General features: G+C 43.6%; 1 protein-coding gene across 1 annotated transcript in view; it reads left to right on the plus strand.

The window, feature by feature from the left end:
* The window catches only part of EIF4G2 (eukaryotic translation initiation factor 4 gamma 2), a 59,786-nt gene that overhangs the window by 24,609 nt on the left and 7,978 nt on the right, over positions 1-27,199 (plus strand). The window contains exons 2-8 of the mRNA XM_056851937.1: positions 20,909-21,016; positions 21,805-21,870; positions 23,312-23,437; positions 24,405-24,507; positions 26,350-26,481; positions 26,570-26,636; positions 26,723-26,874. Of these exons, the coding sequence (XP_056707915.1) occupies positions 20,909-21,016; positions 21,805-21,870; positions 23,312-23,437; positions 24,405-24,507; positions 26,350-26,481; positions 26,570-26,636; positions 26,723-26,874 (754 nt within the window). The remainder of the gene's footprint in view (positions 1-20,908; positions 21,017-21,804; positions 21,871-23,311; positions 23,438-24,404; positions 24,508-26,349; positions 26,482-26,569; positions 26,637-26,722; positions 26,875-27,199) is intronic.

Here is a 27,199-nt window from a genome sequence, read left to right on the forward strand (position 1 = left end):
GCCCTCTGTAGTCTTGGCACAGGTAATATTTCCTCAGGTGAACAGGGAAGAATATGCAATTCTCAGAATGGAAATCTGCACAAGCATCAATCCACATACCATCTCCCCCAGTTGTACACACAAAAAGCTTCCTAGTCAGGAAATGGGCAGTGTTCCGTACTCAGATGTAAAGAAAACCTTTATGCTGAAGCATCATATATAAGTGCTTAATAAGGTCAGTGCCCATAATTGGCATTTTTAGTTATTGCAGGTTTCACTACACAGAGATCACCTAGAAGATATTTTGCCAAATCCTTCAAATTAGATCAGTGGTGCAGGGAGAACAGCATACGCTGAAGAAAGAGGTTCAAGAAGAGTGCAGCTGAATATGTATTAAAAGCCCAGCATGCCTAAAATAATCTCACAGGCCATTTTTGCATGGTCAATGGTGATGCTCGCTCAAAGCTCTTTTAAAAAATGCGATTTTAAAAATGCCTTTTCACGGTCCCGACGCAAAAGGAGAAGTTCCACTCCCCCCCCACTCGCCTGCTCCTTTGTTCCTAATTGCATAGCCATTAGCATATGCATCGCTAACACGCCTCTGTTGTTTTGCATGGTTCCTTGAGGGAGATTCTTCGTGGCAAACTCCAAAGGTCATGTTAAATGGGCTCTTTAGTAATGCGAAGCAGGTATGTGCCTGCTTCACAGTCACTTCCGGAATGATGGTTCAGCGTGCAAGATTTTAAAAAATATGCGGGGCACTTCAGCCTGGAACATGCTGCTAATTACCATGCAAAAATGGCCCCAGACCAAAATATACTCCCCCAACAATTTTTTTTACCGCTGCTTGGTCCACCTTGACATCTTATAAACAGATGTGAGCATACCAGGGCATCATGGATTTCTTGCATAGTCGTGGAGAAAGCTCATTTCTAAAAGGATGGGTCTACATGGGGCATTTGTTCGGGATCAATCTAAGTCAGTTGCTGCAGTACATAGCAGCAACTGCTTACCCCATCCCTATTTATCTACAGGGATGGTGGTGAAAATAGGAGTGCTAATAAGGGCAGCACAGACTGTGCCACCAAAAAGATGTAGTGCAGTGAGATGCCATGCTAGAGCATCTCTGCTGCTTCAGAGAAATTCTGCTCTGTTTCTGTTTTAGAAGTAAAACATCAGACTGTGGGGTGAGAGAAGGCCCTGTATGAATGTGCCCTCTTATTTCTGCCACATCAGAGCCAAGCTAGGTGATCTGCCAGACATAATGTAGCGTTTGCAGAACTGTACTGCTTTAGAGTGATGCACATTTGAATAGTCTCTTACATTTAACGACAAAAACCTTGTTCATTCCCAGCTAGCTTGTCAGTAAAGCTGGAACCCTTTCCCAGGGAATACTACCTTTATATGTATGTGCTGATTTTTTTTTCTATGTAGATAATTCCAAGAATCCCGACCCCAGCTGCACTCTGAAGTTGCCCAATCCAGCAACAGATACATTACCCAATGCTGCTGAGTATGGTCTTATCTCTGGCTAACTTCTCATGTGCACTTAAATCCACTTCCAGTTAAAATGCCATTGTATAAATTGGCTCCTATCATGAATGTAAAATCTACATTAGCTGTAGTGTCTTAGATTTCTCTTTCGAACTCTCTCCTGCATTAATAGAATTCTTAGGTGTACCAATAAGCTAGTGCTGAGCCAAAATAGGGTGAACACTTTGCAATCATTGGTTATATCAAGCCAAATAGCATGCAATGTGCACAAGTTTTCCTTTCCTTTTGACATATTTCCCTTTCTCCAGCAATTCCTCAAAATGTTGGTGCACCAGAAAAGCTTTTTGTTGCATTGACGCTCAAAACCAAACTAAGAAAAATGGGACATATAGTTCCTTAGCAAGAGGTGCCAGTGTCCATGGCTACTAGTCAAAATGGATACTCGTCACGATCCATTCCTATTCTCTCCAGGATCAGAGAAGAATGCAGAACATATTGGGTGCTGTGGAACACAGGCAGGATGGTGCTGCTGCATTCGTCTTGTTTGGGGGCTTCCTAGAGGCACCTGGTTGGCCACTGTATGAACAGACTGCTGGACTTGATGGGCCTTGATCTGATCCAGCAGGGCCTTTCTTATGTTCTTACGTTTTCATATACTGACTTGGCTACTACCATTAAGAGACATTTTAGCTTTGGGGTGTGGAAAGAGACCCAAAGAGAGTATGGCAACAAGCACAGGGATAGAAATAGTAGAGCAGGGGTCCCCAATGTGGTTCCCGCGGGCACCGTGATGCCATCGGACACTTTTCCTGGTGCCTGCCAAGTGTTTTTAGTAAGTGGGTGGGATTTTTACACAGAGGGCATTAGATTTGCCATGGGATATCTACAGTATTTACTCAAATGCAAGACTAGATTTGTTTCCAGGTATGCCATTTAAAAATGGGGTCATTGTAAGTTACCGTTATGTCCAATATTAAAAACTTCTTTTGTGTAACATTTTAGGCGGGGCTTGTCTTACATTCAGGGTCATTTCTGTTCAAGTAAAAATGATAATTGGCTGTGCGGATTTTTAAAAACATTGTTTCAGTGGCAGCTGCCACACGCATTGGTTTTATTCTCTCACTTCTATTTCCCATTTCTTAACAAAGACAATTCACAAGCACATATTAGGTGGTCTTCATCAACACCTGTTCCTTTTTACAGGGCCAGCTTTAGATTTTGGAAGGCCCATTGCAAAATGCCATTAGGAGTCCTACTCCCTCTTCCCCCCACCCAACTACCCTTTTCTCCTCGTAGGGTTGCCAAGTCCCTCTTTGCCACCATGGGTGATTTTGGGGGCAGAGCCTGGGGAGGGCAAGGTTTAGGGAGGAGAGGGACTTCAACACCATAGAGTCCAATTGCCAAAGCAGCCATTTTCTCCAGGTGAATCGCTCTCAGTTGTAATAGCAGGAGATATCCAGCTAGTACCTGGAGATTGGCAACCCTACTCCTCCTACACTGCTTCCAGTTTGGGGATGATGCAGAGGGTAAGCTAATGCCCACTGTCAGCCCCGCTGAGCTAAGTAGTCCTGCAGTGCTTCCTTGTAGCACAGCAGGGGCCATTCAGCTTGACTTGCTCCCGGGCTTTTTTTTTACTTCCCAGTCCGCAGTAGCCGAAACTGCTTGCTTGCTTCATTGTCCACTTGTGCCCCAAGCTACCAACACCACGCAGGCTCAAATGGAAGCAAACGGTTGCCACTTCCTGCCTCTGCTCTCTAGGAGGAAGAGGAAGAACAATGTATTGTGTGTGTGTTAAGTGCCGTCAAGTCGCTTCCAACTCATGGCGACCCTATGAATGAAAGTCCTCCAAAATGTCCTGTGTTTGACAGCCTTGCTCAGATCTTGCAAATTGAAGGCTGTGGCTTCCTTTATTGAGTCAATCCATCTCTTGTTGGGTCTTCCTCTTTTCCTGCTGCCCTCAACTTTTCCTAGCATGACTGTCTTTTCCAGTGACTCTTGTCATCTCATGACGTGACCAAAATACGACAGCCTCGGTTTAGTCATTTTAGCTTCTAGGGTCAGTTCAGGCTTGATTTGATCTATAACCCATTGATTTGTTTTTTTTTTTTGGCAGTCCACGGAATCCGTAACACTCTCCTCCAACACCACATTTCAAAGAAATCTTTTTTCTTCCTATCAGCTTTCTTCACTGTCCAGCTTTCACACCCATACATAGTAACAGGGAATATGATGGCATGAATTAATCTAGTCTTGGTGGCCAGTGACACATCCTTACACTTCAAAATCTTTTCTAGCTCCTTCATGGCTGCCCTTCCCAGGCTCAATCTCCTTCTGATTTCTTGGCTGCAGTCTCCCTTTTGGTAGATGGTGGAGCCAAGGAATAGAAAGTCTTCAACAATTTCAATTTCCTCATTGTCAACCTTAAAGTTGTGTGATTCTCCTGTAGTCATTACTTTTGTTTTCTTGATGTTCAGCTGTAGTCCTGCTTTGGCACTTTCTCTTTCAATGTATTACTGGTCTAGAAAAAGAAGGAAGCAGAATTAGGACCAGTGGAAGCCCTTCAGAAAACCCCATCCAGCCCCTCCTGGTATAATTTACTTATGCTACATGATGGTGGGTCAAGGATCAGCAATAGGCTCTTCTGAAGCCTGGAAGCTACTCAGTGATGCTTCCTCTGATGCCCACCCTGCCTCTTTTCTTGCATTTGTCACCCTGTTTCATTTTTTATTATATGAGCTTTGGACTATACTTAGCAAATACTCCTACATTGGATATTTTTAAAAATCTATAAAAGTACCTTACATGGTCACATTGTCATCTTTTCTCCCAATCACACTTCATCACTCAGAACGATGATTTGCTCCTGAATAGGTCAGAATCACTAACTGTACAGATGGCATCTCTTGAAGTTTGACTGCATCTGTCATCATTAAAATAGAGTGAGTAGAAGGCACGCGTGTTTGCTCTAAACCACCCTTGTCACTTTAATAGTGAGTCTCCTTCGATAGCATGACTGACAGTTTCCAGATTAGACATAAAACCACCTATTTGCTCCAACGGAAAACGTCTTTTGATAGCCGCACTGTTACTAATCAAGCAACTTTGGAAGAAAAAAAACACCAAATCTTAAACCAGGCCATAGAAAGTATATGATGTTGCAAGAATGTTAACATTTGACGTAGCTCATGAAACTTAAGAATTACCTAGGAACCAGTTAATTAGCTCAGTCCTAGGTGTATGTTCACTTAGAAATAGATTTAAATGTGTTCAATAGGACTTACTCCTAAGTAAGCGGATTGCAGCCAAAGTAAGATAAGTGTACGATGGTACATGTGTGGTAGAGACATAGTGGGCAAAAGACTGACGGTAGAACTCGAGCAGACTTTTATCAATATTGTAAAAGGTTAGGGAAGAAAAATAAAGAAATTGATGAGAGATATCCAAATGTAGTTTGTGGCCATCAGTTTATGAAGAGTTTTTAATACAGGCATACCTCAGAGATATTACCGGTTTGGTTCCAGACCACCGCAATAAAGCGAATATCATAATAAAGCAAGTCACACAAACATTTTGGGTTCCCAGTTAGGGTTGCCAAGTCCCTCTTCGCCACCAGCGGGAGGTTTTGGGGGCAGAGCCTGAGGAGGGTGGTGTTTGGGGAGGGGAGGGACTTCAATGCCATAGAGTCCAATAGCCAAAGCAGCCATTTTTTCCAGGTGAACTGATCTCTATTGGCTGGAGTTGCAATAGCGGGAGATCTCCAGCTACTACCTGGAGGTTGGCAACCCTATTCCCAGTGCATACAAACATTTACACTATACTGTGGTCTATTACCGGTAAGTGTGCAATAGCATTATGCCTAAAAAAATAAATTTACATAATTACATAGTTCAAAATACTTTATTGCAAAAATGTGACTGAGACAAGAAGTGAGCTCATGCTGTTGAAAAAATGGCGCAGACAGACTTGCTTGATGCAGGGTTGCCACAAACTGTCAATTTGTAAAAAAACAATATCTGTGAAGCGCAATAAAGCAAAGTGCAATAAAACGAGGTGTGCCTGTATTAGGACAGCTAGATTCGAATCCAGTAGACCAACAAGATTTTCAGAGTATGGGCTTTTGAGAGTGAAAGCTCCCTTCGTCAGAGCTTTGACTCTCAGAAGTTCATACCCTGATAATCTTGTTGGTCTTTAAGGTGCGACTGGACTCGAATCTAGCTGTTTTACTGCAGACCAACACAACTACCCTTTGAAACGGTCTTCATGGAAGGCATAGTAATAGGAGGGTGGTGAACTTATACAATGAGTTCCCAACAGCTATTGCATTAAAATTATATATATATATTTAAACAGCCACTCCAACGACATGTTTTGCCCATTTATTTAACAAAGCAAACCACATTGTAAGTAGGGTGATGGCTGAAGATCTCCCACTATTACTCCCAGGCAATAGAAATCAATTCCCCTGGCGAAAATGGCCACTTTGGCAATTGGACTTGGGGATGCCAACCTCCAGGTACTAGCTGGAGATCTCCTGCTATTACAACTGATATCCAGCCGATAGAGAGCAGTTCACCTGGACAAAATGGCTGCTTTGGCAATTGGACTCTGTGGCATTGAAGTCCCACCCCTCCTCAAACCCCGCCCTCCTCAGGCTCCACCCCAAAAACCTCCCACCGGTAGCGAAGAGGGACCTGGCAACCCTAACTGGACTCTATGGCATAGAAGTCCCTCCCCTCTCTGAACCCTCCCCTCCTTAGACTCCACCCCCCAAAATCTGCAGGTATTTCCAAACCAGAGCTGGCAACCCTAACTGTAAGCCAGCTGCACAAGGACCGTATTCAGAATGAGGTCACTGTGTGTTGGGGTGAGGAATTATAATCCTCCTTCTCCCCCTGTACTGTAGCTAGGGTTGCCAAGTCCTCCCTGGCCACTGGCAGGGGGCAGGTAGGTTGCCAACTCCAGGTTGGGAAACTGAAGTTTTGGGGGTGGCACTTGGAGAGGACAGGGACCTCAGTGGGATACAGTGCCATAAAGTCCACTCTCCAAAGCATCCATCTTCTCCAGGGGAACTGATCTCTGTAGTCTAGAGAGGAGCTGTAATTTCTGGGGATCCCTAGGTCCCACCTAGAGGCTGGTATCCCTAACTGAAGCCCGGGCTCAAATCAGGGTGTGGCATGGCTGCTACTGCCATTTTTAAAACACTGGGAAAGTCTATTCACAGATCTCATCTAATTTGGCCCTTGGCGAAATAGCAGCTTTCCTTAAAATAATGCTGGCAAACGATTCCTTGCAAGATCTTTATTTTTAACCATTTGATTGTGAAACACTAAGAGTTCTTTTGATATAAGGAAACAGAGCACACTTTACAAAGAACTCCTTTAGTATACACAACGTTTTACAAAATCTGACTGCCAAACAAAATCTAACTGCATTTTTTTTTCCCTTTCGCTGTGCGGCAATTTTCCACTTCCTGCTGTACATTTGCCAATGGATCTTTCCTAGCAAGATGATTGCTGTTTTGGTATTCAGCCTCCGGGAAAGGAGCACCTATACAGTTTTCTAATCTCCGTCATTTGCAGACACAACGTTGTTTCTCTCAGAGCCGATAAGTAAGCTGGAGCTCTGTGTTGTGACAACAATTACCTTCATAACCCCCTTTTTTGTTACTGTTATTTGTTTCATCAGCGATCTATCAATTCAGATTAGATGACAGCTTAAATGTTTAACAGGAATAAACACATCGCGTAACTAGGTAACCAGTTATAAGGTAGAATTGGAAATCACAGTACTAATTAATATAGGACAGCATAATTATAAAATCTGTTAAACAGGAAAAGAAAGAAACCAAATGCTTCCTATAAGCACACATTTGAAGGAGGAATGAGACAGTCTAAGAGACATGGAGGTGCTGCCTCAGTATCTCTTGCCTCAACTCCCCTCCTCCAATAATGGCTAGTTTAACTCAAAGGGAAGATGACTGGGGAAGGCACTGGCAAACCACCCCGTAAACAAAGTCTGCCTAGGAAACGTCGGGATGTGACGTCACCCCATGGGTCAGGAACGACCCGGTGCTTGCACAGGGGACCTTTACCTTTTAACTCAATACACGACATGGTCATTGAAGTATGCATTGCCTCAGCCTCTTACATTATTGGCTGTTGATGGCTGGGGTGGAACAATGCATAGGATGGTGACTTTGAATTAGGGTTGCCAACCTCTAGGTACTAGTACTCCTGCTTTTACAACTGAGCTCCAGCCGATAGAGATCAGTTTATCTGGAGAAAATGGCCCCTTTGGCAATTGGACTCTATGGCATTTAAGTCCTTCCCCTCCCCAAACCCCACCCTCCTCAGGTTCTGCCCAAAAAACCTCCTGCCAGTGGTGAAGAGGGACCTGGCCACCCTACTTCAAATTGTGTTGTAATGGATTGGATCCAGGCTAAATTGGTAGGGTTGCCAACCTCCAGGTATTGGAGGAGAAAATAGACACCACTGTACTAGTATCAAAGGATAAGAAATTCAGTACAGGAGCGAAGAATACTTATAAGTGCAAACAAATATTTATATGCTACCGTGTCTAATACAATACGCACTTCATAAATATACAAAAAGAACCATTCATACAGTTATAACACACATACACAAAATCATCTCTAGGATGGTGGTGAATGGAAAAAGTTCAATAAAAGGTGCAGTTTCTCTCAAGATATGCTCAACAGTCTTCTGTATTCATCCCATGCAGGTAAGTAGAGGTAATAAATATTAATTCAGGAGGAATAACTTCATGGAGGATACGGCCGTTTCAAATTCTTGACAATTTGAATTCTTCATCAGTTCTTCAAGCATTTTCCTCTTATATTGCACATCTTGATAATAAATTACAAAGTGCTGGATATAGTTCAGCTCCCACGAAGGGTAACATTCACAAGTGTAGCCATCCTAGAGATGATTTTGTGTATGTGTGTTATAACTGTATGAATGGTTCTTTTTGTATATTTATGAAGTGCGTATTGTATTAGACATGGTAGCATATAAGTATTTGTTTGCACTTATAAGTATTCTGCGCTCCTGTACTGAACCTCCAGGTATTAGCTGAAGATCTCCTGCTATTACAGCTGATCTCCAGCCAATATAGATCAATTCCCCTGGAGAAAATGGCTGCTTTGGCAATTGGACTTTACGGCACTGAAGTCCCTCCCCTCCCCCAAACCCTCCCTCCTTAGGCTCTGCCCCAAAAGCCTCCCGCCAGTGACGAAGAGGGACCTGGCAACCTTATAAATTGGTAATTTCTACCAGCTTCCTCTTCCTGCTGCAGACCCCCTCCCCAATGCCATTCCTCAGGATTCCCTATTCCCCAGGAGCAGTATTTTGTGAAGACAGTAAACTCCAGTGAGAGAGTAGAGGCAGGAAAGTTCCATTCTGCCGTTGGAAAATGTAGTGGGGATCTAATCCATTAAGAGGGAGGAACATTGGGCAGTGTTAGCTCCATACCTCTCTTTCAGTCCTAACAAGCTTGAGGAGGGGTCAACAATTATTAACGCTATCCAATATTTTAAAACAGCCATTCCTAAACTAAACTATCAGTACCAAGTGGGAAGAGACCCTGAAGAAGGAAGCAACTTTGGCAGTGACAGAATCTATTTTGTTTTCCACATCATCCCTACTAGGGTTGCCAGCTCTGGGCTGGAAAATTTCTGGAGATTTGGAGGTCAAGCCCGGGGAGGGTGGGTCTTGAGGAGGGGAGGGGCATTAACGAGGTATAATGCCAATAGAGTTCACGATCCAACGCAGCCATTTTATCCAGAAGTTCCTATTTTCAGGAATCTGTCCAGTTTGCTCTAGTTAACCTAGGGACAAGATCAAGAGCCTATTCACACATCTACATTAGCATGAGAACTTCCTCTCCACAAGGCGATTTCCAGCTACTCTGGGAATGTGTCTGTGAAGGGCTTTATCCCCAAGTGGCATATATAGAACTTCCAGGCTATATAGCTAACATAATAAGAATAAAGGGCATATCTACCAAATTTACATTCACTTTAAGTAATTTTGATTGTTATGTCTTCTCCCAGGAAATTCTGGGAACTACAGCTGAATGGAGTACTAAGCATTTTATGTTAAGAGCCATTTCCTCCAAAGAAATACAGCTCCCAGAAATCCTTGCAAGAGATAATGTCTGTTAAACTGGTTTATCTACATCATAGACCAATCCAAGGAGATTCCATTCATAGGCAGAGTTAGGGTTGCCAAATTGCATTATGGAGATTGCACCTTCATCTTCAACAATACATTAGCAGCTGGAGAAGGTTGCTCTTACTGTACTTCTGACCCAGCTCCTTCCTAGCTTCCATAGTTTCTCTGGTTGCTGAAATACTTTCCCTACTAAGCTAGTAGGAATTCACTTTTGCTTAACAGCAGATAGGGAAGTATAGAATGACAGACTCTGAAAAGGACTGAATAGGAGGTGCTTCAGAAGCAACCCCTCCTCCTACTTGTGGTTTGATCAAATTATTCAAAGGGTACCAATTTCTATGTGATTATAGGAGATAATTGCAAACACGGTAATTGCAAGATTCTAGCAATGCACAATTTACCTTCTTCCGTTCATGAATCATTGTTAAAGCTCTGATGTGACATCAGAATGATAAAACTTACTCGTTATTTCAGTATGCAGGGAGGAAATGGAATATCTGAGAACCACTTTATTTTGAGGGAAATTATGAAAGTAGAAAATCTATTTTTCACTGTAATAAATTAAACAAAATGTTTCTTAGTCAGAATTAGAATGAATGGACTTGATAATTGTTACTAATTATAAGTGCTTGCTTGAAAACATATCAAGGAAGGGCTGTGGCTCAGTGGTAGAGCATCTCCTTGGCATGCAGCAGGTCCCAGGTTCAATTCCCAGCATTGCCGCTCTGGATCGGGTGATATGAAAGACCTCGACCTGAGACCTTGGAGAGCTGCTGCCAATCTGAGTAGGCAATACTGACTTTGAAGGACCAAGGGTCGGATTCAGTATAAGGCAGCTGCCCATTCATGTCAGAGAATTTTGTTGCCCAAAATGTATGGTCATATATATTGACATATCTGGCATTATGGATGCTGCAGAGCAAAAGAGGGCTAAGTATGTTATGTGCAAACACACCAGAAGAATCTCTGTCAGAAAAAGATGAGATAGTCAGGGGGGGGGCAAGATTTGCCCCCATAGCAGCACCCCCAAGAATAAAAGTTTTGCCCTGTGGTAAACCTCTCCTTATTTCCCTATATCAGCCACAGGAAAGGTTAGAGACAGAGCTTCCCACTTAGCAAATGTAGTCAGGCTGGGAGTAACATTCAAGAGCTAGCAATGCACAGGAAGAACCTTTTACCATTGGAAAGCTGCAGTATCCTACTCCATCTACATAGAGCGTTTTCAAGACATAAAAATTTAATATCTATGAGCCATGCAATGTAAAGTTAAAAATAGATATGCCTGGGAATGAAGTCAGGTTTGCATTGAGTTTTGCAGACAATTTCAGTGTTCACTTCATAGCCCAAGTGGCAACACCCTTTCGGTGTACCTTTCCTCTACAAAGGGGTCCTCTGAAGGAAGGAAAAGCCAGTTCTCCATTTACAACAGAAGCTGGTAGTGAATGGGTTTGTCACTCCCCTCAATGACTCAACAATCCTTCCGCTCCCTCTATTTTTGGAGCAGCTTTGCACAAGTTTGTTTTTTTAATAAAATGGTTTGTTAACAGATACCGTAATAGCACGATCACTCAGGCATCACTGTCAAAAATGAAAAAGGGCAGACAGCCCTGCTGAAGTAAGGGGAGAGGGGCTAGATGATGTTAAGAGCATTCACTCACACCATTCTCCCAGATAACTGGGACCCAAGGCAGGTAACAACACTCGAATTAATGCAATGTAATATAATTCTTGCTGGGGGTAAATTATAGACGACTAGGGAAGGCACTGGCAAACCACCCCGTAAACATACTCTGCCTAGTAAACGTGGGGATGTAACATCACGCACGGGGGACTACCTTTACCTTTAATATAATTCTGCTGGGGGGGGGCCACCCCCACACTCACCTGCTCCAATGGACACTCCAGTGGGGGACAGCGTTGCCCAGGCACCAGTGAGGCAGGCTGTCCATCAAGCTGTGGGGAAAGGTGCCAGGGCAAGGCCATGCCCAAACATGCACTCGCAGCAGCCTCAGAAGCTGGCAGGCTTTTTTTAATTGCAGGGTTTCTTGGATACTGCTAGGGATATGTGTGATTGGCAGGACCCAATTGTCTCTCATTCAGCAGCATCAGAAGTATTTTGGATGTACTTGTCAACTGTCTATTTCTGGGATTTCTTCTTGTTTCCACTTTGTTGCTAATGTGACTCTGGCTGCAGTAATCGTATAACTGAATACTTCTCTCTTGTGTGTTTTTTTCAATATCCGGTGGTAATATTCCCAATAACATTATTTCTGGGTCTGTCTGGTTTTCAGAACTTTCTGCATTTCTTGATGGACTTCAGTCCAAAACCTGATTATTATTTTTTCGCATGATCACCAAGTATGAAAATAAGTCCCATCTAGTTCTTTACATCTCCAACAGCGATTGTCCAAATTCTTGTTCATTCTTTAAATGTCCATTGGAGTTATGTACCATCTATAGAACTGTTTATACCAGCTCTCCCTCAAGTTTTGACTGGCTGTAAATTTTATTGATTTTGTCCATAATTGCTCCCACTGTTGCATCGCGATTTCTTTTCCTAGGTTTTGCATCCATTTTACCATGCATACTTTCACTTGTTCGGTCTCTGTTTCATTTTATTTATTTATTTTTTTAGTAAAAGTTTATATTTATATAGTTATATATTTTATAGCACTAGATACCTCCATTCCGACTTCCGGTATTCTAGAGAATCTCCTTAAAAATATTGATGCTGAACCATATGGGAGGCCCAGTATTCATTTTTCAAATCATAATTGTGATTTGCTATACAAATAATAATGAATTCCTTTGGAAAAGAAGGCTTCCTGGCATGCACTACTTCTCAAACCCCTTTTGTTCTGTTCTTTACTGTACAATTTAATCTTCAGGATATCAATATGTGCTTTAGAAGTAATGAATAGAGAATCTCTCTGTGTTGCTGCCTCCGCACTGGTCTTATATTGAGACCATTCACTATACTCCTTTATTCCAAAAAAACCCAGACACTTCTGCCAAGCCAATGTATTCCTGTTTCTCCCCCCAGTCTGCACATTTAAAGTGCTGGTGTGTTCCAATTTTTTTTGGTGTTTCTCTCGCAATTTCAGTGCAGTTCTTCAGGTGTGAACTGTTATGGGACAATTATCTTACCTGGTTTGTGATTTCTGATGTGATGATTATGCGTAACTCAGCCCCTCCATTACCTAGCTGCCCTTCGGTGTCATTATCTCTTTTAAAAGGCTATCCATCTGCTATGAAATACCTGAAGATGAAACTGTGGCAAATCCTGCTGTACTGTAGGTCCAAGCTTCCCCTCTCCCCAAAGAAAGTTGAAGTGACAAGAGGCAAGATCCCTGAAGCACCTTGCCCTGAAACTAGTTGGTCTGCAGAACTAAAGGGGGGAGGTTGTTAATTTCACTTTTAAAAATTGAAATATCTAATACAGCTCTCCAAGCTGAACCTTTCTTGCTGCTTTTAACTGACGCAGTGAAATTGACATGGTTTTCTTTGCAGGTAGCCCTACTCAATCAATCAATCAAATCTTTATTGGCATACCCAATACCTGCAGAGAACATAATCATACAATTTTACTCAACAGAGCTCGCCTGTTCCCGTTTACAGTGTCTTTCGCAGATCCACATTGCATATTGCAAAAACTTGGCTACATGGTCAATTGTGGCCACATCCTGAGCAGACATAAGAAAGGAGGTAGCCCTACTAAAGTGAGGGGGAAAACTGAGCGAAACTGATGAGCCCTTTGTCAGTTTCACAAAAAAAATTGTTTTCCACCTCCACAAATCAGCAGCAGTAAGATATCTGATGGGGAGGGGAATAGGTAGGCAAAATGTCACAGCAGTATCTCATAGGAACTCTAGTTAAGAGGAAAACAACTCCTTCTGAAGCAGCGGTAGTGGAATGGCAGGTGCTCCATACAGGGAAACAGGTGGCTGGTTAAAACTTTCACAGCAAGAACTGTGGGTAGCTGTAATGGAAAGGGAAAGTAAGGCTGCCAAGCATAGCTGTCCTTTCTGAAGAAGCCAAATTCTTTGCATGGGGACTACATTGAGTATAATTAACTATGAATCAGACTTGTAGAGTATACTAATGTGATACAAACTGATTTTAAATTTGCCTTACAGTGGTTTGAAAACTTTTCCAGCCATCTAACTTCAAAGTATAGTGATAGAAGTCCCAGAAGTGGCACAAATCCCCCCCAACAGGACAATTAACATAGTGTTTATGAGTGTCTCATGAGTTCCTTGAAACAGTGACAGCCAATCTTTTTGGTATGGGGTACCTTATATTAGTAGGATTTAATGATGCACATGGAAACATCATAGCCAGACTCACAAAATATTCTGTTTCAGCCCAAAAGGGTTACCAGATCCTGCTGCCTGTGGTACAGACTGATCCTCTGTAATTAAAAAAATATGTAGCTGGATGACAGCCTTTGATTTCTCCAGTGTGTAATTGATTACATTTAAACTACAGAGGGGTGACTGTTGTAAGAGAAGACTATGAACTGAAGATGTAAAGAAAAAAGAAATGTAGGCTTCTGCCCATCAATGACGGGTCATCCAGAAAACTATAATGCTAGTGAAGTGGAAGCACATATACAGGCTGAGTATCCCTTATCCAGACATCCGATATCTGGACTGATCCAAAAATGGGACGTTTTGAGCCGGCTTGCAGGCATTACTCACAGGCCCTCAGCAACACCATTTATGGTTCAATGTACACAAAATTATTAAAAATAGTGTTTAAAATTATATTCAGGCTATGTGTATAAAGCATATAAAACATATATGATACCTAAATGAACTTTGTCTTTAGATTTGGGTCCCATCCCCAAGAGATGTCATTATGTATATGCAAAAATTTCAAAATACGGAAAGATTCAAAATACGGACCACTTCTGGTCTCAAACAGTCCAGATAAGGGATACTCAACCTATAATGATACTAGAGCACAATCAATGAAGTATCTTTATTTGTTTATTAGCTATATTTCTAGTACACCTTTCTCATTGAGAAGGTGGATGACATGTTCTAAATAATTCCTGACTAGGCTGAGATTCAAGACGCTCCATGCTGGAGGAAAGCAGACGAGTCCTCTGTTAGAGAAGACCAGGAGGATAAATTGGCTGAATATGCAATAATGGTTATGTTAACAAAAATTCAAAGAATTTCAAGAAAAATGGAACGTATACTATTTGTACTACTCTTTAAAAAATCACCTTGATTATGTATGCACAGTGTATGCATAGTGAAATAGGTTAGAAAAGAACCAAAAACCTTAAAATTGCGAGGGGGGGGGGTATTTCAGAAATATTGCAAGTAGTTTTATCTGCTATATACTATATTTGATTTTATGATAATGCTTAAAATTGTGTTTAGCAAGTATTATATAGAATACCTATGATTTGTTTCAAGTTTAATGGAATGATCACCGTTAAATTACTATTATTACTAATATATGGGCAGCCCATTCCTGAGCCTTTGGTGGCCGGGGACGGCGTGGCCGAGGTGCCTCCTACTGGTAGCTCCGCACACACACCCCACCCGCGGCACGGCCAGTGAATTCCCTCTGGGATGCTCCTGCTATTACAACTAATCTCCAGCCAATAGAGATCAGTTCCCCTGGAGAAAATGGCTGCTTTGGCAATTGGACTCTATGGCATTGAAGTCCCTCCCCTCCTCAAACCCCACCCTCCTCAGGCTCCTCCCATAAAATCTCCAGGTATTTCCTAACCCGGAGCTGGCAACCCTAGCTATTCACCTAGTTTGAGAAGGCAGGAGCACCCAAAGCAGGGCTTCCAACTGTGACTGTCAGGTAGGTTCGTAAGGAATTAGGCAGTCCTGCAGGTATCCTGGCCCCAAACAATATAAGGCTTTGAAGGTCAAGACCAGCACCTTGAATTGGAAGCCAGTGTAAGTGGGCCAAGACTGGGGTGATATTGTCCCTACAACCCACTCCAGCCAATTTCCTAGCTCCAGGATGTTTCTATTTTGAATCCTCAATCTTTCTCCTTCAAGTGGTGGGAAGTTCCTGAGGCATACTTTCAGTTCTGTTTAGATGGTTTAGAACGGAAAGCTGGTGATATGTCTGTTTATTTATACATATACATAGGATTGCCAGGTCCCTCTTCACCGCCGGCAGGAGGTTTTTGGGGTGGAGCCTGAGGAGTGCAGGGTTTGGGGAGGGGAGGGACTTCAATGCCATAGAGTCCAATTGCCAAAGCGGCCATTTTCTCCAGGTGAACTGATCTCTACTGGCTAGAGATCAGTTGTAATAGCAGGAGATCTCCAGCTAGTACCTGGTGGTTGGCAACCCTACATATACAAGATGAGCATAAGGGAGCATGCAGTCAGACCATGCTAGTCTACTAAAGAAGCATCCGTTTTCCCAGAAGCAATCAACATGCCTCTGGAACTCTATGGCTCCTCCTTGCCAGCCGGCTACAAAAATGCAGACAACTGTCTCCTCTGTTGGCTGCATTCCTAATGCAAATTAGCTCCCATTGCGGCAAGCAGGTTATGCTCAGTAGCTAGGAGACACCAGCCATCAGAGACCATCCATGCTCACTTAAGAAAGTGTCATCAAGAAAGTGTTTAGCTATTATGATATATGCCCTGACCTGGATGGCCCAGGCTAGCCTGATCTCGTCAGATCTCAGAAGCTAAGCAGGATCAGCCCTGGTTAGTATTTGGATGGGAGACCACCAAGGAAGTCCAGGGTTGCTGTGCAGAGGAAGACACTGGCAAACTACCTCTGTTAGTCTCTTGCCTTGAAAACCCCATAAGGGGTCGCCATAAGTCGGCTGCGACTTGACGGCACTTTACACGCACACATTATGATATATAAAAGGTAGAGAGAAGTGTCATATTTTAAGGCTGCATGGCCATAACGACATGTTTACTCTCGTTAACACCTGAAAACCAGTTTTCTCTAAAACACTTTTCTGCCCAGGGGTAGGAAATTAAATCTGTGTGTTTTGCAGTTGCAATAAACTGATTGTTATTCACATTTTAAAATTCATCTCCACTGGATCATATGAGCTATCAAGTCACTCATAATTGTGCAAGTGTGGTTGGGTCAAACGATCTATTAACTGTGGTTGGTATGGACATAGCGACGTGCTGGCTTAGGAGAACAATACTATCATTAAAGGTAACCTTGAATGGGAACGGTTTTCCTTTTACTTAAGTAATTGTTCCATTTTCGGTCAGAACTGTTAATAATGTGAAATATGCACTAATATACTGACAGAAGCGTACTTCATAGTGCACATTTTGTTTTGTTTTTTAGCCGACCACAGCAATATTTCAAGATGTGCTAATTCATTCCAAACATCTGAGCCTAGAGCCTAGATCTCTTTTGAAATGCTTGTACTACGGAGGAGGTGGGTGGATAGAGGCATACGATGCTTTGGAGGTTTTGTGCATAAGGACCTGCAGAATGAAATTACTGAAGAGAACCATTCATTAGGTGTACTTGTGATCAGGAGCCATGTTGCACATAAAAAGAGCTGGGAGGTTTGCTCTACCTCTGTATTACTATAGGAACTGGGCAGGAGGAATGTGAACTAGAACAAGGATGGCTTTTTAAAGTCTGAGAGTTGAATGCACGTTTTTTTAAAAAACGTCCATTTTAAGAACTGGCACCCTACATCTGTGACTTTTCAGGATGCATGGCTGAATCAGGCATATAGCGAGTTCACCCTCATGGTGGATGATATTGTTCCCCCTGACCCAGCAGCTTCAGCCCTGCACTAAGACAAAATCAAGCAAGCTATGCAATAGTTTCCCCAGAAAGCAAGTTCACCATTGGAAGCAGGATGATGGACAATACAGGGGTACCGCGCTAAGTAAATTCTCTTGCGCGAGAGAAAGAGAAGCAGATGTCATTGAAATTCATGGGGAACACTCTTTTCAGCGTTTGTTACGGGAATACACAACGATGGGGAAGGGAAAAGAAAGGATCCCTCCAGCCTGCCCCAATTGACCCGGTGCGCCATTTGCGCAGTCTCACCCTCCCAGACAAGCGTGCTTCCTACGCGAACCCGCCGACGCGCCCGTCTTTGTGAATAGGGTGCTGCACTGCGGCGGTGCTTCCCTTCAACCAACCTTGCCTCCTCCCCCTCCCTCCTCAGACCCGTTTCCCACCCCCTTCCTTCGTTGTGATTGGCCGATCCGGCAGGCTCCGCGCCGGCGATTGGTAGCCGGCACGCCGAGGAGGGTTCGGTTGCGCGCGGTGTAATAAAGTTAGTGGGGGCTGTCTCAGTACACATTGGAAGCGGCGGCGAGCGGGGCCGATTTCTATGGAGGTGACGGAGGGAAGCGCTCGGCGGCTCCCGTGGTGATCCGGAGACTCGTCCTGCCGGTCTCGCCTTCCCCCCCTCCCTACCCCAGCCCCGATCCCCGGCTCCCTCTCCCCCCTCCCTTTCTCTCGCCTCCTCCCAGCCCTCGCCGCTGCCGGGTCTCGGGGACGCTGACGAGGCTGTAGGGAAGGTGAGGGGGGAACCGCCGCCGTCGTTGGGGGGGGGGTGGCGGGCGACGGAGGGGGGGCAGCGCCGACGGCGGGACCCGTTCTGCCGGCAGGCGGGAAACCGTCTCGGGGCCCGGGGATGGAGGGCGAGCCGGGCTGCGGGGGAAGCGGGCTGCCGAGGGGCAAAATGGCCGCCGCCTAAAACGGCCGCCATCTTGTCCTCGCCTGTGCACGTTCGCTCTGAGGCACAAAATGGCGACGGCCGCCGGGGACCCGGTTCTCTCAGGGCCGGTTTCTGGGAGGGGGAACGAGGCCGGGAGGTTTCGGGTATCGCGATAAACCCCCTTTTGTGTGGGGTTTTTTTTTCCCTCGCCCTTTTTTACACCGGGGCGGGGGGGGCTTCGGCCGCTCCTCCCTCAGAGGAGCCCCATTGTGCTGCGGGTGAGAGGAGGGGGGGGGACGTGGGCGCAACGGCCCCTGGAGCCGAGAGGCCGAGGCGGGAGGCCCCGAACCCCCTTTTCCGGATCCCCTCCCCGCAGGAGAACAAAGATGGGGCCTCGGCCTCTCCATTGTGCGGCCGAGCCTGGGGACGGGCGGCGCCCAAAAGTGGGGGTGGCGGGGTGAAGCTGGGCTGGGGGACGGCGCGAGCGGCAGCCGAGGGCGGGAGGGGGCGCTTCGTGAGCCCTTTTGTTTGGTCGCGGCCATGTTCTTCCCTTAGGGGGCGAAAACGCGTGGGAGGTTTTTGCCGTGGGCCGTTGATGCAGGAGCGGTTTCGCCCGGGGTTTGCCGCTCTCCCCATGCACGTTTTGCCCCCCGTCGGAATCCTCCAAACTCAACAATAAGCAGCGTTTTGAGGATTCAGGTGGGGAAAATGTGCTTCCAATGTGTTTCCAAGGGGAAACCCTCTGGTGGGTCAATGGCCTTGGATTTGCCGCTTTCTAAATGCGCATTTTCCCCGGAGAGGCTGCTTATTCATGGAAGGTTTTGCATTGGATTTGCCACTCTATAGATGCACATTTTCCCCATCTGAATCCTCAAAACTCTGCATGTAGGTGGGGCTCATTGCTGAGAAACTGGGGCCATTTTTTCGTGGAAGGTTTTGCATTGGATTTGCCACTCTATAGATGCACATTTTCCCCATCTGAATCCTCAAAACTCTGCATGTAGGTGGGGCTCATTGCTGAGAAACTGGGGCCATTTTTTCGTGGAAGGTTTTGCATTGGATTTGCCACTCTATAGATGCACATTTTCCCCATCTGAATCCTCAAAACTCTGCATGTAGGTGGGGCTCATTGCTGAGAAACTGGGGCCATTTTTTCGTGGAAGGTTTTGCATTGGATTTGCCACTCTATAGATGCACATTTTCCCCATCTGAATCCTCAAAACTCTGCATGGAGGGGGGGCTCATTGTTGAGAATTTGGGTGCATTTATTCATGGAAGGTTTTGCATTGGATTTGCCACTCTATAGATGCACCTTTTCCCCCCATCTGAATTCTCAAAACTCTGCATGGCGGCTTATTGTTGAGTTTTGAGAATATGGATTGGGGGGGGGGAGTGCATCTAAAGAGCGGCAAATCCAATGCAAAACCTTCCATGAATAAATGGCCCCAGATTCTCAACAATGAGCCCCCCCCCATGCAGAGTTTTGAGAATTTGGCTGGGGAAAATGTGCATTTAGAGAGCGGCAAATCCCGGGCAAAAACCTCCCATGCCCTGGTGGTCCCTTCCAACTCTGATTCTACAAATGGTCAAAACTCAAAAATAACCCCCCCCCCCCCCGTGCAGAGTTTTGAGGATTCAGGTGGGGGAAATGTGCATCTGGAGAGCGGCAAATCCCTCCCATGCGTTTTTGCCCCTTGCCTCCTTGGCGCATGATTCCCAAGGCCAGGCCCGCTGCCGGTAAGGGAAAAAAAATGGGGCCACGTGTGTTGCTGATGTGGCGCCGCCACTGCGTCCTTTATTTGGGAGGAAAACCCCCGTCGAAGTAGACGAGGGTTTATCCAACAGTGAAAAGGGGCCGAGGCTTGGTGGGAGCCAAATGCGCGCTCGTTAAGCGTGGTTAGGGAGAGAGGCCTACCCAAGGCCGTTTGTGCACGAGGTTTTGCCCTGGAGTTGCTGTTTCCCCCCATCCGAATTCTCAGAACTCTGCGTGGGGGTTTATTGTTGGGTTTTGAGAATTTGGATGGGGGGAAACGTGCATCTACAGAGGGCCAGATCCAAGGCGAAACCTCCCCTGCGTGAATGGCCTGAATCCCTATCGCTGCTTCCACCTTGGGGTTGGGAAAAGGGCCTTGCGCAATCCGGAATGGCCATGCTGTGCTCGACGGGGTGGGAGGGTAGGTTTAATGAGTTCCTCCTTATATGAAAGTTAATATAGCGTTTCAACTACAATTCTGTTCTGGAGACCATGGTTATTGAACATATGACGCATAATGGCACTGTAGTCTAGAAGATTTGTCTGGATGATCTTACAAGGCTATAAACATGCAGTTAAATTAAAACAAAGCCCAGTTACCTGTGTGGGTCACACAACGGTCTATGGTTTCAACAAACATACGGCATTTTCAGTTGTCTTAGTCCTTTTAATTAACACCATGAGGAGGGCATAGATTTGCACTTTACAAGTAAATCATGCTGAGGTTACAGAGTTGAAGACTTATATTGTTGGAAAGATACTGATAATACTGTGAAACTTAAGTGATCTAGTTGAGTCTTGGTAGTCAAATACTTACAGTGCAAATTCTTGATTGTCTCCTAGGTTTTGTTTTTCCCTATCCGGTCAATTTATTATTCTTTTGAAGATTCTTCATTGTCAAGCCGCCAAAGTGGAGAGTGCGATTGCAGAAGGGGGTGCTTCTCGTTTCAGGTATCTCTTTAATGGAACTTCTTTTCATAGTAAAATGGGTGGACACAAAGCACTTCTGGCCTGTAACATAACAGCCCTCATCGGCAGTTGGTGGTGCAAAGGGGGTATGATCAATTTTACACTAGCATGACATAGCAAGTTGTTGTGTGCTGGTGCAGCAGCTGATGACTGCAATGTGAAGCCTTGTACAAATCAGTTGTGGGCAAATTTGATCCAAGACTGCTCCTCTGCCCTGCCTCCATGTTGTTGAAACCAACAAATGTGAAGAATGCTTGAGGTATGAGTAGCAAAGGTTAAGACCCATAGCCCATAAACCAGTGTGGACATAAAAGAGGCTCCGTACTGTGTGTATCAGAAAACACGTTGATATGGAAGAACATGAGGTGATAGTCATAAACATACAAGATGCTGATTGGTCACACAGTGCAGGTGTTAGAACTCCTAGGACTAGGCTGTGAAAGATACTCTGTAGGACTAGGCTGTGAAAGATTCTGTAATGTTCATCTGCTTTATGTTCTCATCCTGTTTTTTAACACTTAAGTTTATAAAAGTACAAATTATAAAAGAGTACAAAGGAGGTCTATGACATTTACTAGACTATCCCCCTCCTCAAACCCTCTGAAATCATACTTGTATGTAGCATTTCTTGTAAAAGAGAATATCTAGCATCTGTCTTGCATGCCTTGTTACCTGACAGTGATTTTTACTTGCCACAAGTAGTAATTATGTATGAATTCCTACACTTGCTCCTTGGAATCTCTTTTTAACTGGGTTTTTGTTTTTGATAGTGCTTCTTCGGGCGGAGGAGGAGGTAGGGGTGCACCTCAGCACTATCCCAAGACTGCCGGCAACAGGTAAGTTTGTAGAGAGCTTTGAATACTATTGTGCATAAGAACATGAAAATCCTGCTGGATTAGATGGAGAGGTCCATCTAGTCCAGCATTCTGTTTCTCAGAAGGTCCAGCTGGATGAATCTGGGAAGCCCATGAGCAAGTAACAGGGACAGCCTCTGCTTTGGAACACTACTTTTGAACATGGATGTTCTACTTCATTGCTATGGCTGATAGCCATAGATTAACTTTTTCCCCATTAATTTGTGTAGCTTTATATTAAAGCCATGTAGGCTGCATCTTGTGACAGTGAATTCCATAAGTTTAATTACACATTGCATGAATAAATACTTGTTTGTCTTAAGTCTGCTGCAATCACACTTACTAGTTAATCATGTTCTAGTATTACGGAGAATTATTTTCCAGTTTCTCAACATCACATACATTTATAAACTTTTGAGGTCTTGTTTTGTTACAGTATTCCAGATGTAGTCAGGGAGTATATAAACAATTATGGTTTTTGCAGATCATTTGTGATCCAGTTCCTAAGAAACCTTAGCATGCAGTTTACCTTTTTCACGGCGGCTTCACACAGTCGATGTTTTGGTTAAAGCTGTCCATCACAGCCCCAAGATCTGTGTGCTGGTTGGTCATCACCAGTTCAGGACCCCCACATACATAATTTTCCCCACCGTGGTTCATTTTGTATGTTCTAGTGGTCTGTTCATCCAATTTAGAGAAGTTCTGAAGATGAGTTCCTATCTACGTTCCTCCAATCTGAATTGTGTTCTCTCCAGATTTGACCATTTCACTATTCATTTTGATTTCATATTTATGAATAAATTAATTGGTATCAAACTTAATACAGATTCCTATGAATCTGTATTATGAATCCAAGAGTTGATACTGACACTAAGTTAGAGATGTATAGGTTGTTATTTAATTTTACTTATTTAATATACTTAAATCACACTTTCTCAGTGGACTTAAAGTAACTAACAGTATGCCAAGAGTAACAGAGTTGAACCAATTACTAAATCCTGGGTCTATTTGAGCAGAGGAAGAAATGTTAATCTGTGTAATGGTACTATAAATTGAAATGGATTAGTGGAGTGCAACTGATGTTCGTGTTAATTTCCAGTCATTAAATTCTCATTGTGTAGCAAATGTACCAACTGTGTGAAATAGATGACTGGTAGTGAGCACCCGCTAAGCTTGCTCTCAGATACTATTCAAATGCTGTAATGACACAGGCTTTTTTGCATCCTGTTGTGGTATAGTGATGAGAGTTCTGGACACAGTTATGAGGGTAAAATGGAGGAGCAGAGCATGATGTAAGTTGCTTTGATTCTCCATTTGGGATAAAGGCAGGTTATACGTCACTTAAAATAGTCTTCAGTACTTTGAATTTAGAAGGGAGCATTCTATGGGTTCTAATCTCTGGTTCTTGAATTTTAAAATAAAGCGAGTTCCTGGGGAAAACCCCAGGGCAAAACGCTCAGAAATGGATTCCTTCACGAAGCACTAGACGAGATGACGACTCCGCAAATGACAAAGAAAGACACGATGCAATCTTCAGGAAAGTGAGAGGGTAAGTTAGAAATAATAGAATGTTTTAATTTAAGCTACCATCTAAAATAAAATCCTTACTAGAAGCCTTCAACCAAAATAATTGCCTGATTAGCTAAAATAATTATGAGCTGTTCACTCTCCCTGTACATACCTGACTCTTTGGCCCTCAATATCCTCTTAGGGTATTGCTCAGAATCTTACTCAGTTTACTCTGTTGGTCTTAACTTCCAGGGAAGGGTTGTTAAGATTGCACTGAAAAGCCTCAATTGACTGAATTTCAGGCCAGACCTGCCCAAATTTGTGACTCACCATACTGCATGCAGTATACTGTGGCCTGCCAGGTGATTGATAACCCCCACTGCTGCTCTTGCAGTGCATGTTAGGAAGCAAAAACAGAAGGTGGTTGTGTTGTACAGGCTTGGTATAAGGCTGCATCAACAAAATCACAACCACTGCTTCCAAACCGGCAAGGTAACTTCATTTCTGCCAGTTGTGCACAGTACCAGGTCTGCTTTCCAGTTTTGCCCTGCATCTACCTCAAGCTTCCTTTCCCTGCCTAATTTCCCTTTCAGGAGTCTTTTTCACTGTTATTTGCCATCTCTGTGGTTGTACGTTTTCTTGCATCGGTCTCTGTTTAAGCACTCTAAGCCCTGAGAACTCTTCTACCTGGTTTTGTGTGATGTTTTTATCCCAACCAGATACATTTCCCGCAGATTGGAGTGCAGTCTATTTAGTTCCCTGATGGGCAACCATATTAGCTCAGTCTGTTTGTATACAACTTTTACCGCTACAAGATTGATACAGTATGGAATACAATTAAAATGTGCTACTGCCTTTAAGGAAAAGCTAAAAGCATTATCTTGGGGCACTTGTGTTGAAGAATGGTAGGAGTGTCTTAAGACACATAGGAAGATGCTATAAGCTTAGTGAATAGACTGAATCTTGAATTAGAGGAGTCTTACACTGCTGTTTTTTGTTTCCTTTAGCATACTAAATAAGCTTACTCCTGAAAAGTTTGACAAGCTATGCCTTGAGCTCCTCAATGTGGGTGTAGAGTCTAAGCTCATCCTAAAGGGGATCATACTGCTGGTAAGGAAAAATGTACTGAGAAATGTCTTAACTGTCCCCAGAATGATGGGGGTATGACAGAATTTCTGTGTGGTGTGAGAAAATTTCCTGCCAGTAGCTACATTACTAGAACTGAATGTAGAGGTTCTCTAGCTTTGGTCTTGATGTCTTGGCACATGCCTCCAATGCTGCAAAGGCATTCCTCAAGCCTGTGCAGCAGTATTCAAGGTAATGCAGTACTGTAAATGACAGGTTAAACTTGCATCAGGGCTGACATTTCTTAAATTTTACTCGGTTCTTGAATATTGGGGGGGTTGACATTTTTCTAGCCTGTTAAGGGCTAGTTGAGTATATGCTTCTACATTGGTGCACGTGTGTGTTTGTGGAGAGCTACAGTGGTTGTTGTACCACTGCATCGTAGCAGATACTTCTGGTTTTTGCCATCAAGTAGCAGCTTATGGCAACCCCATAGGGTTTTCAAAACAAGAGTGTCAAGGAGGTCCGGCGCATTCAGAGGTGGTTTGCCATTGGCTGCCTCTGCGTTGCTGCCCTGGACTTCCTTGGTGGTCTCCCATCCAAATACAGGCATACCTCTGAAATATTGCAGATTTGGTTCCAGACCACTGCAATAAAGCGAGTCACACACAAAATTTCCCAGTGCATATACAAGTTACGTTTACACTATATTAAGTGTGCAGTAGCATTATGTCTAAAACAATGTACACGCCTTAGTTCAAAATACTTTCTTGCTAAAAATGTGACAAAAAAGAAGTGAGCACATGCTGTTGGAAAAATGGCGCCAATAGACTTGCTTGACGCAGGGTTGCCACAAACCTTCGATTTGTAAAAACCACAATATCTGCAAAGCGGAATAAAGGGAAGCACAATAAAACGAGGAACGCCTGTACTAACCAGGGCTGACTCTGCTTAGCTTCTGAGATCTGACAGATTGTGCCAGCCTGGTCTGTCCAGGTCAGGGCAGCAGATACTTACATGCTGATATATATTCAGTAAAATCATTGAGTTCTATAATATACAGTCCACTGTTGAAATACATTTAGGTGAAATTAGTGATTAAGCCACATGATTTCTGTGCAGTTTTGTAATTACTTACATTTTTATCAACAGCTTGATGTGGCCTCTTTCTGATGTCCATAATGTTAGATGAGGTTTTTAAAGCTATTAGATGAAAATGGAGCAAGACAGAGAAGCTCATCTAGGCAGCATCTATAAAGCATTTCTTCTACAGGGCATTAGCTGAACATCAATATAACAAACTTCCATATGTAAACTACCATTATAATACTGTGAATTACCATTATAACAGTGTTACAGAAATAATGAAATGGATGAGCCTTCCCCTCCCCCCTTCTTTTTACAAAATATGTCTGTCCATGTTAAGGGGGTTTGTACTTGCTATAGGCTACTGGGCATTTACAGTTCTGCTGCAGTTGTGTTGATTCAAGTTACTGTTTCATTAGGATGTTAGAATTTGGTGAATAGAATGGGTTTGTGATGGCTTTTGTAATAAGTATTTAAGTGCACAAGTAGGGGAGGGACTGGGGGTCAGTGGTAGAACATCTCCTTTGCCTGAAGGAATGTCTCAGGTTTAGTCTCGTTTTAAAAGGATCAGGTAGTAGGTGATGTGAAAGATCTCTGCCTAAGATCCTAAAGAGCTACAGATTATCTGATTCAATATAAGGCTAATTCATGTGTTCATGAGTTCAAAAGCACTTGTACTGTTTGAAAGGAATGTAGGTTTCTGAAAACAAGTTTCAATCTTTGCTAATTAAGAAAGTTGGTGTTTGTCACAAAACCAGCTACATTTTGTTTCTTCTGATCACATCTGCAAATTCTCTTTAGATCGTAGACAAAGCCCTTGAAGAGCCAAAATATAGCTCGATATATGCTCAACTATGTCTGCGACTGGCAGAAGATGCACCCAACTTTGATGGCCCATCAGCAGAGAGTCATCCAGGACAGAAGCAAAGCACAGTGAGTGTGGAAGCCTTGCTCTGAAGCTACTATGATAATGAGCACTGCAGAAAGGTACTGTTTTAATCAGTGGTCTTCTTCTTCCTAGACATTCAGACGCCTCTTAATTTCTAAACTTCAAGATGAATTTGAAAACCGCACCAGAAATGTTGATAGTAAGGCTTTGATTTCTTTTACAATTAAATAATAGTTCAATTTTATGTCATGTGAAGTAACAAGTGTTTGTTTTTCTTGTGCATAGTCTATGATAAGCATGATGGCCCCCTCCTCCCCGAGGAGGAGGAGCAGAGAGCCATTGCTAAGATCAAGATGCTGGGAAACATCAAATTCATTGGAGAACTTGGCAAGCTTGATCTTATTCATGAATCTATCCTTCATAAGTGCATCAAAACAGTAAGTGGTATTTTTTGGCTTCATGTAAACTGCAAAAGTACTTAAGTCATTAAATCTTGTTATTACTTGATAACTTAGACCATCAATTTGTCAGTGAAGATGGTGCATGAAATTTATTTATTACATTTATATCCCGCCCTCATTCCCAGCAAGCTGGGCTCAGGGGGGGTTACAGCAATATGAAATCAAACAATTAATTACAGAACGTTGCATAGACCGCTGGTTCTCAAACTTCTACGTTCAGGAATTCCTTTCCACAAAAATATTCTTCAGCAGTGAGCCATTATGGGCACTACAGAAGCACATTCCAGTGTGCACGCAGTTC

Source organism: Euleptes europaea, chromosome 6 (assembly GCF_029931775.1).
Source record: "Euleptes europaea isolate rEulEur1 chromosome 6, rEulEur1.hap1, whole genome shotgun sequence".
NCBI classification, from domain to species: Eukaryota; Metazoa; Chordata; class Lepidosauria; order Squamata; family Sphaerodactylidae; genus Euleptes; species Euleptes europaea.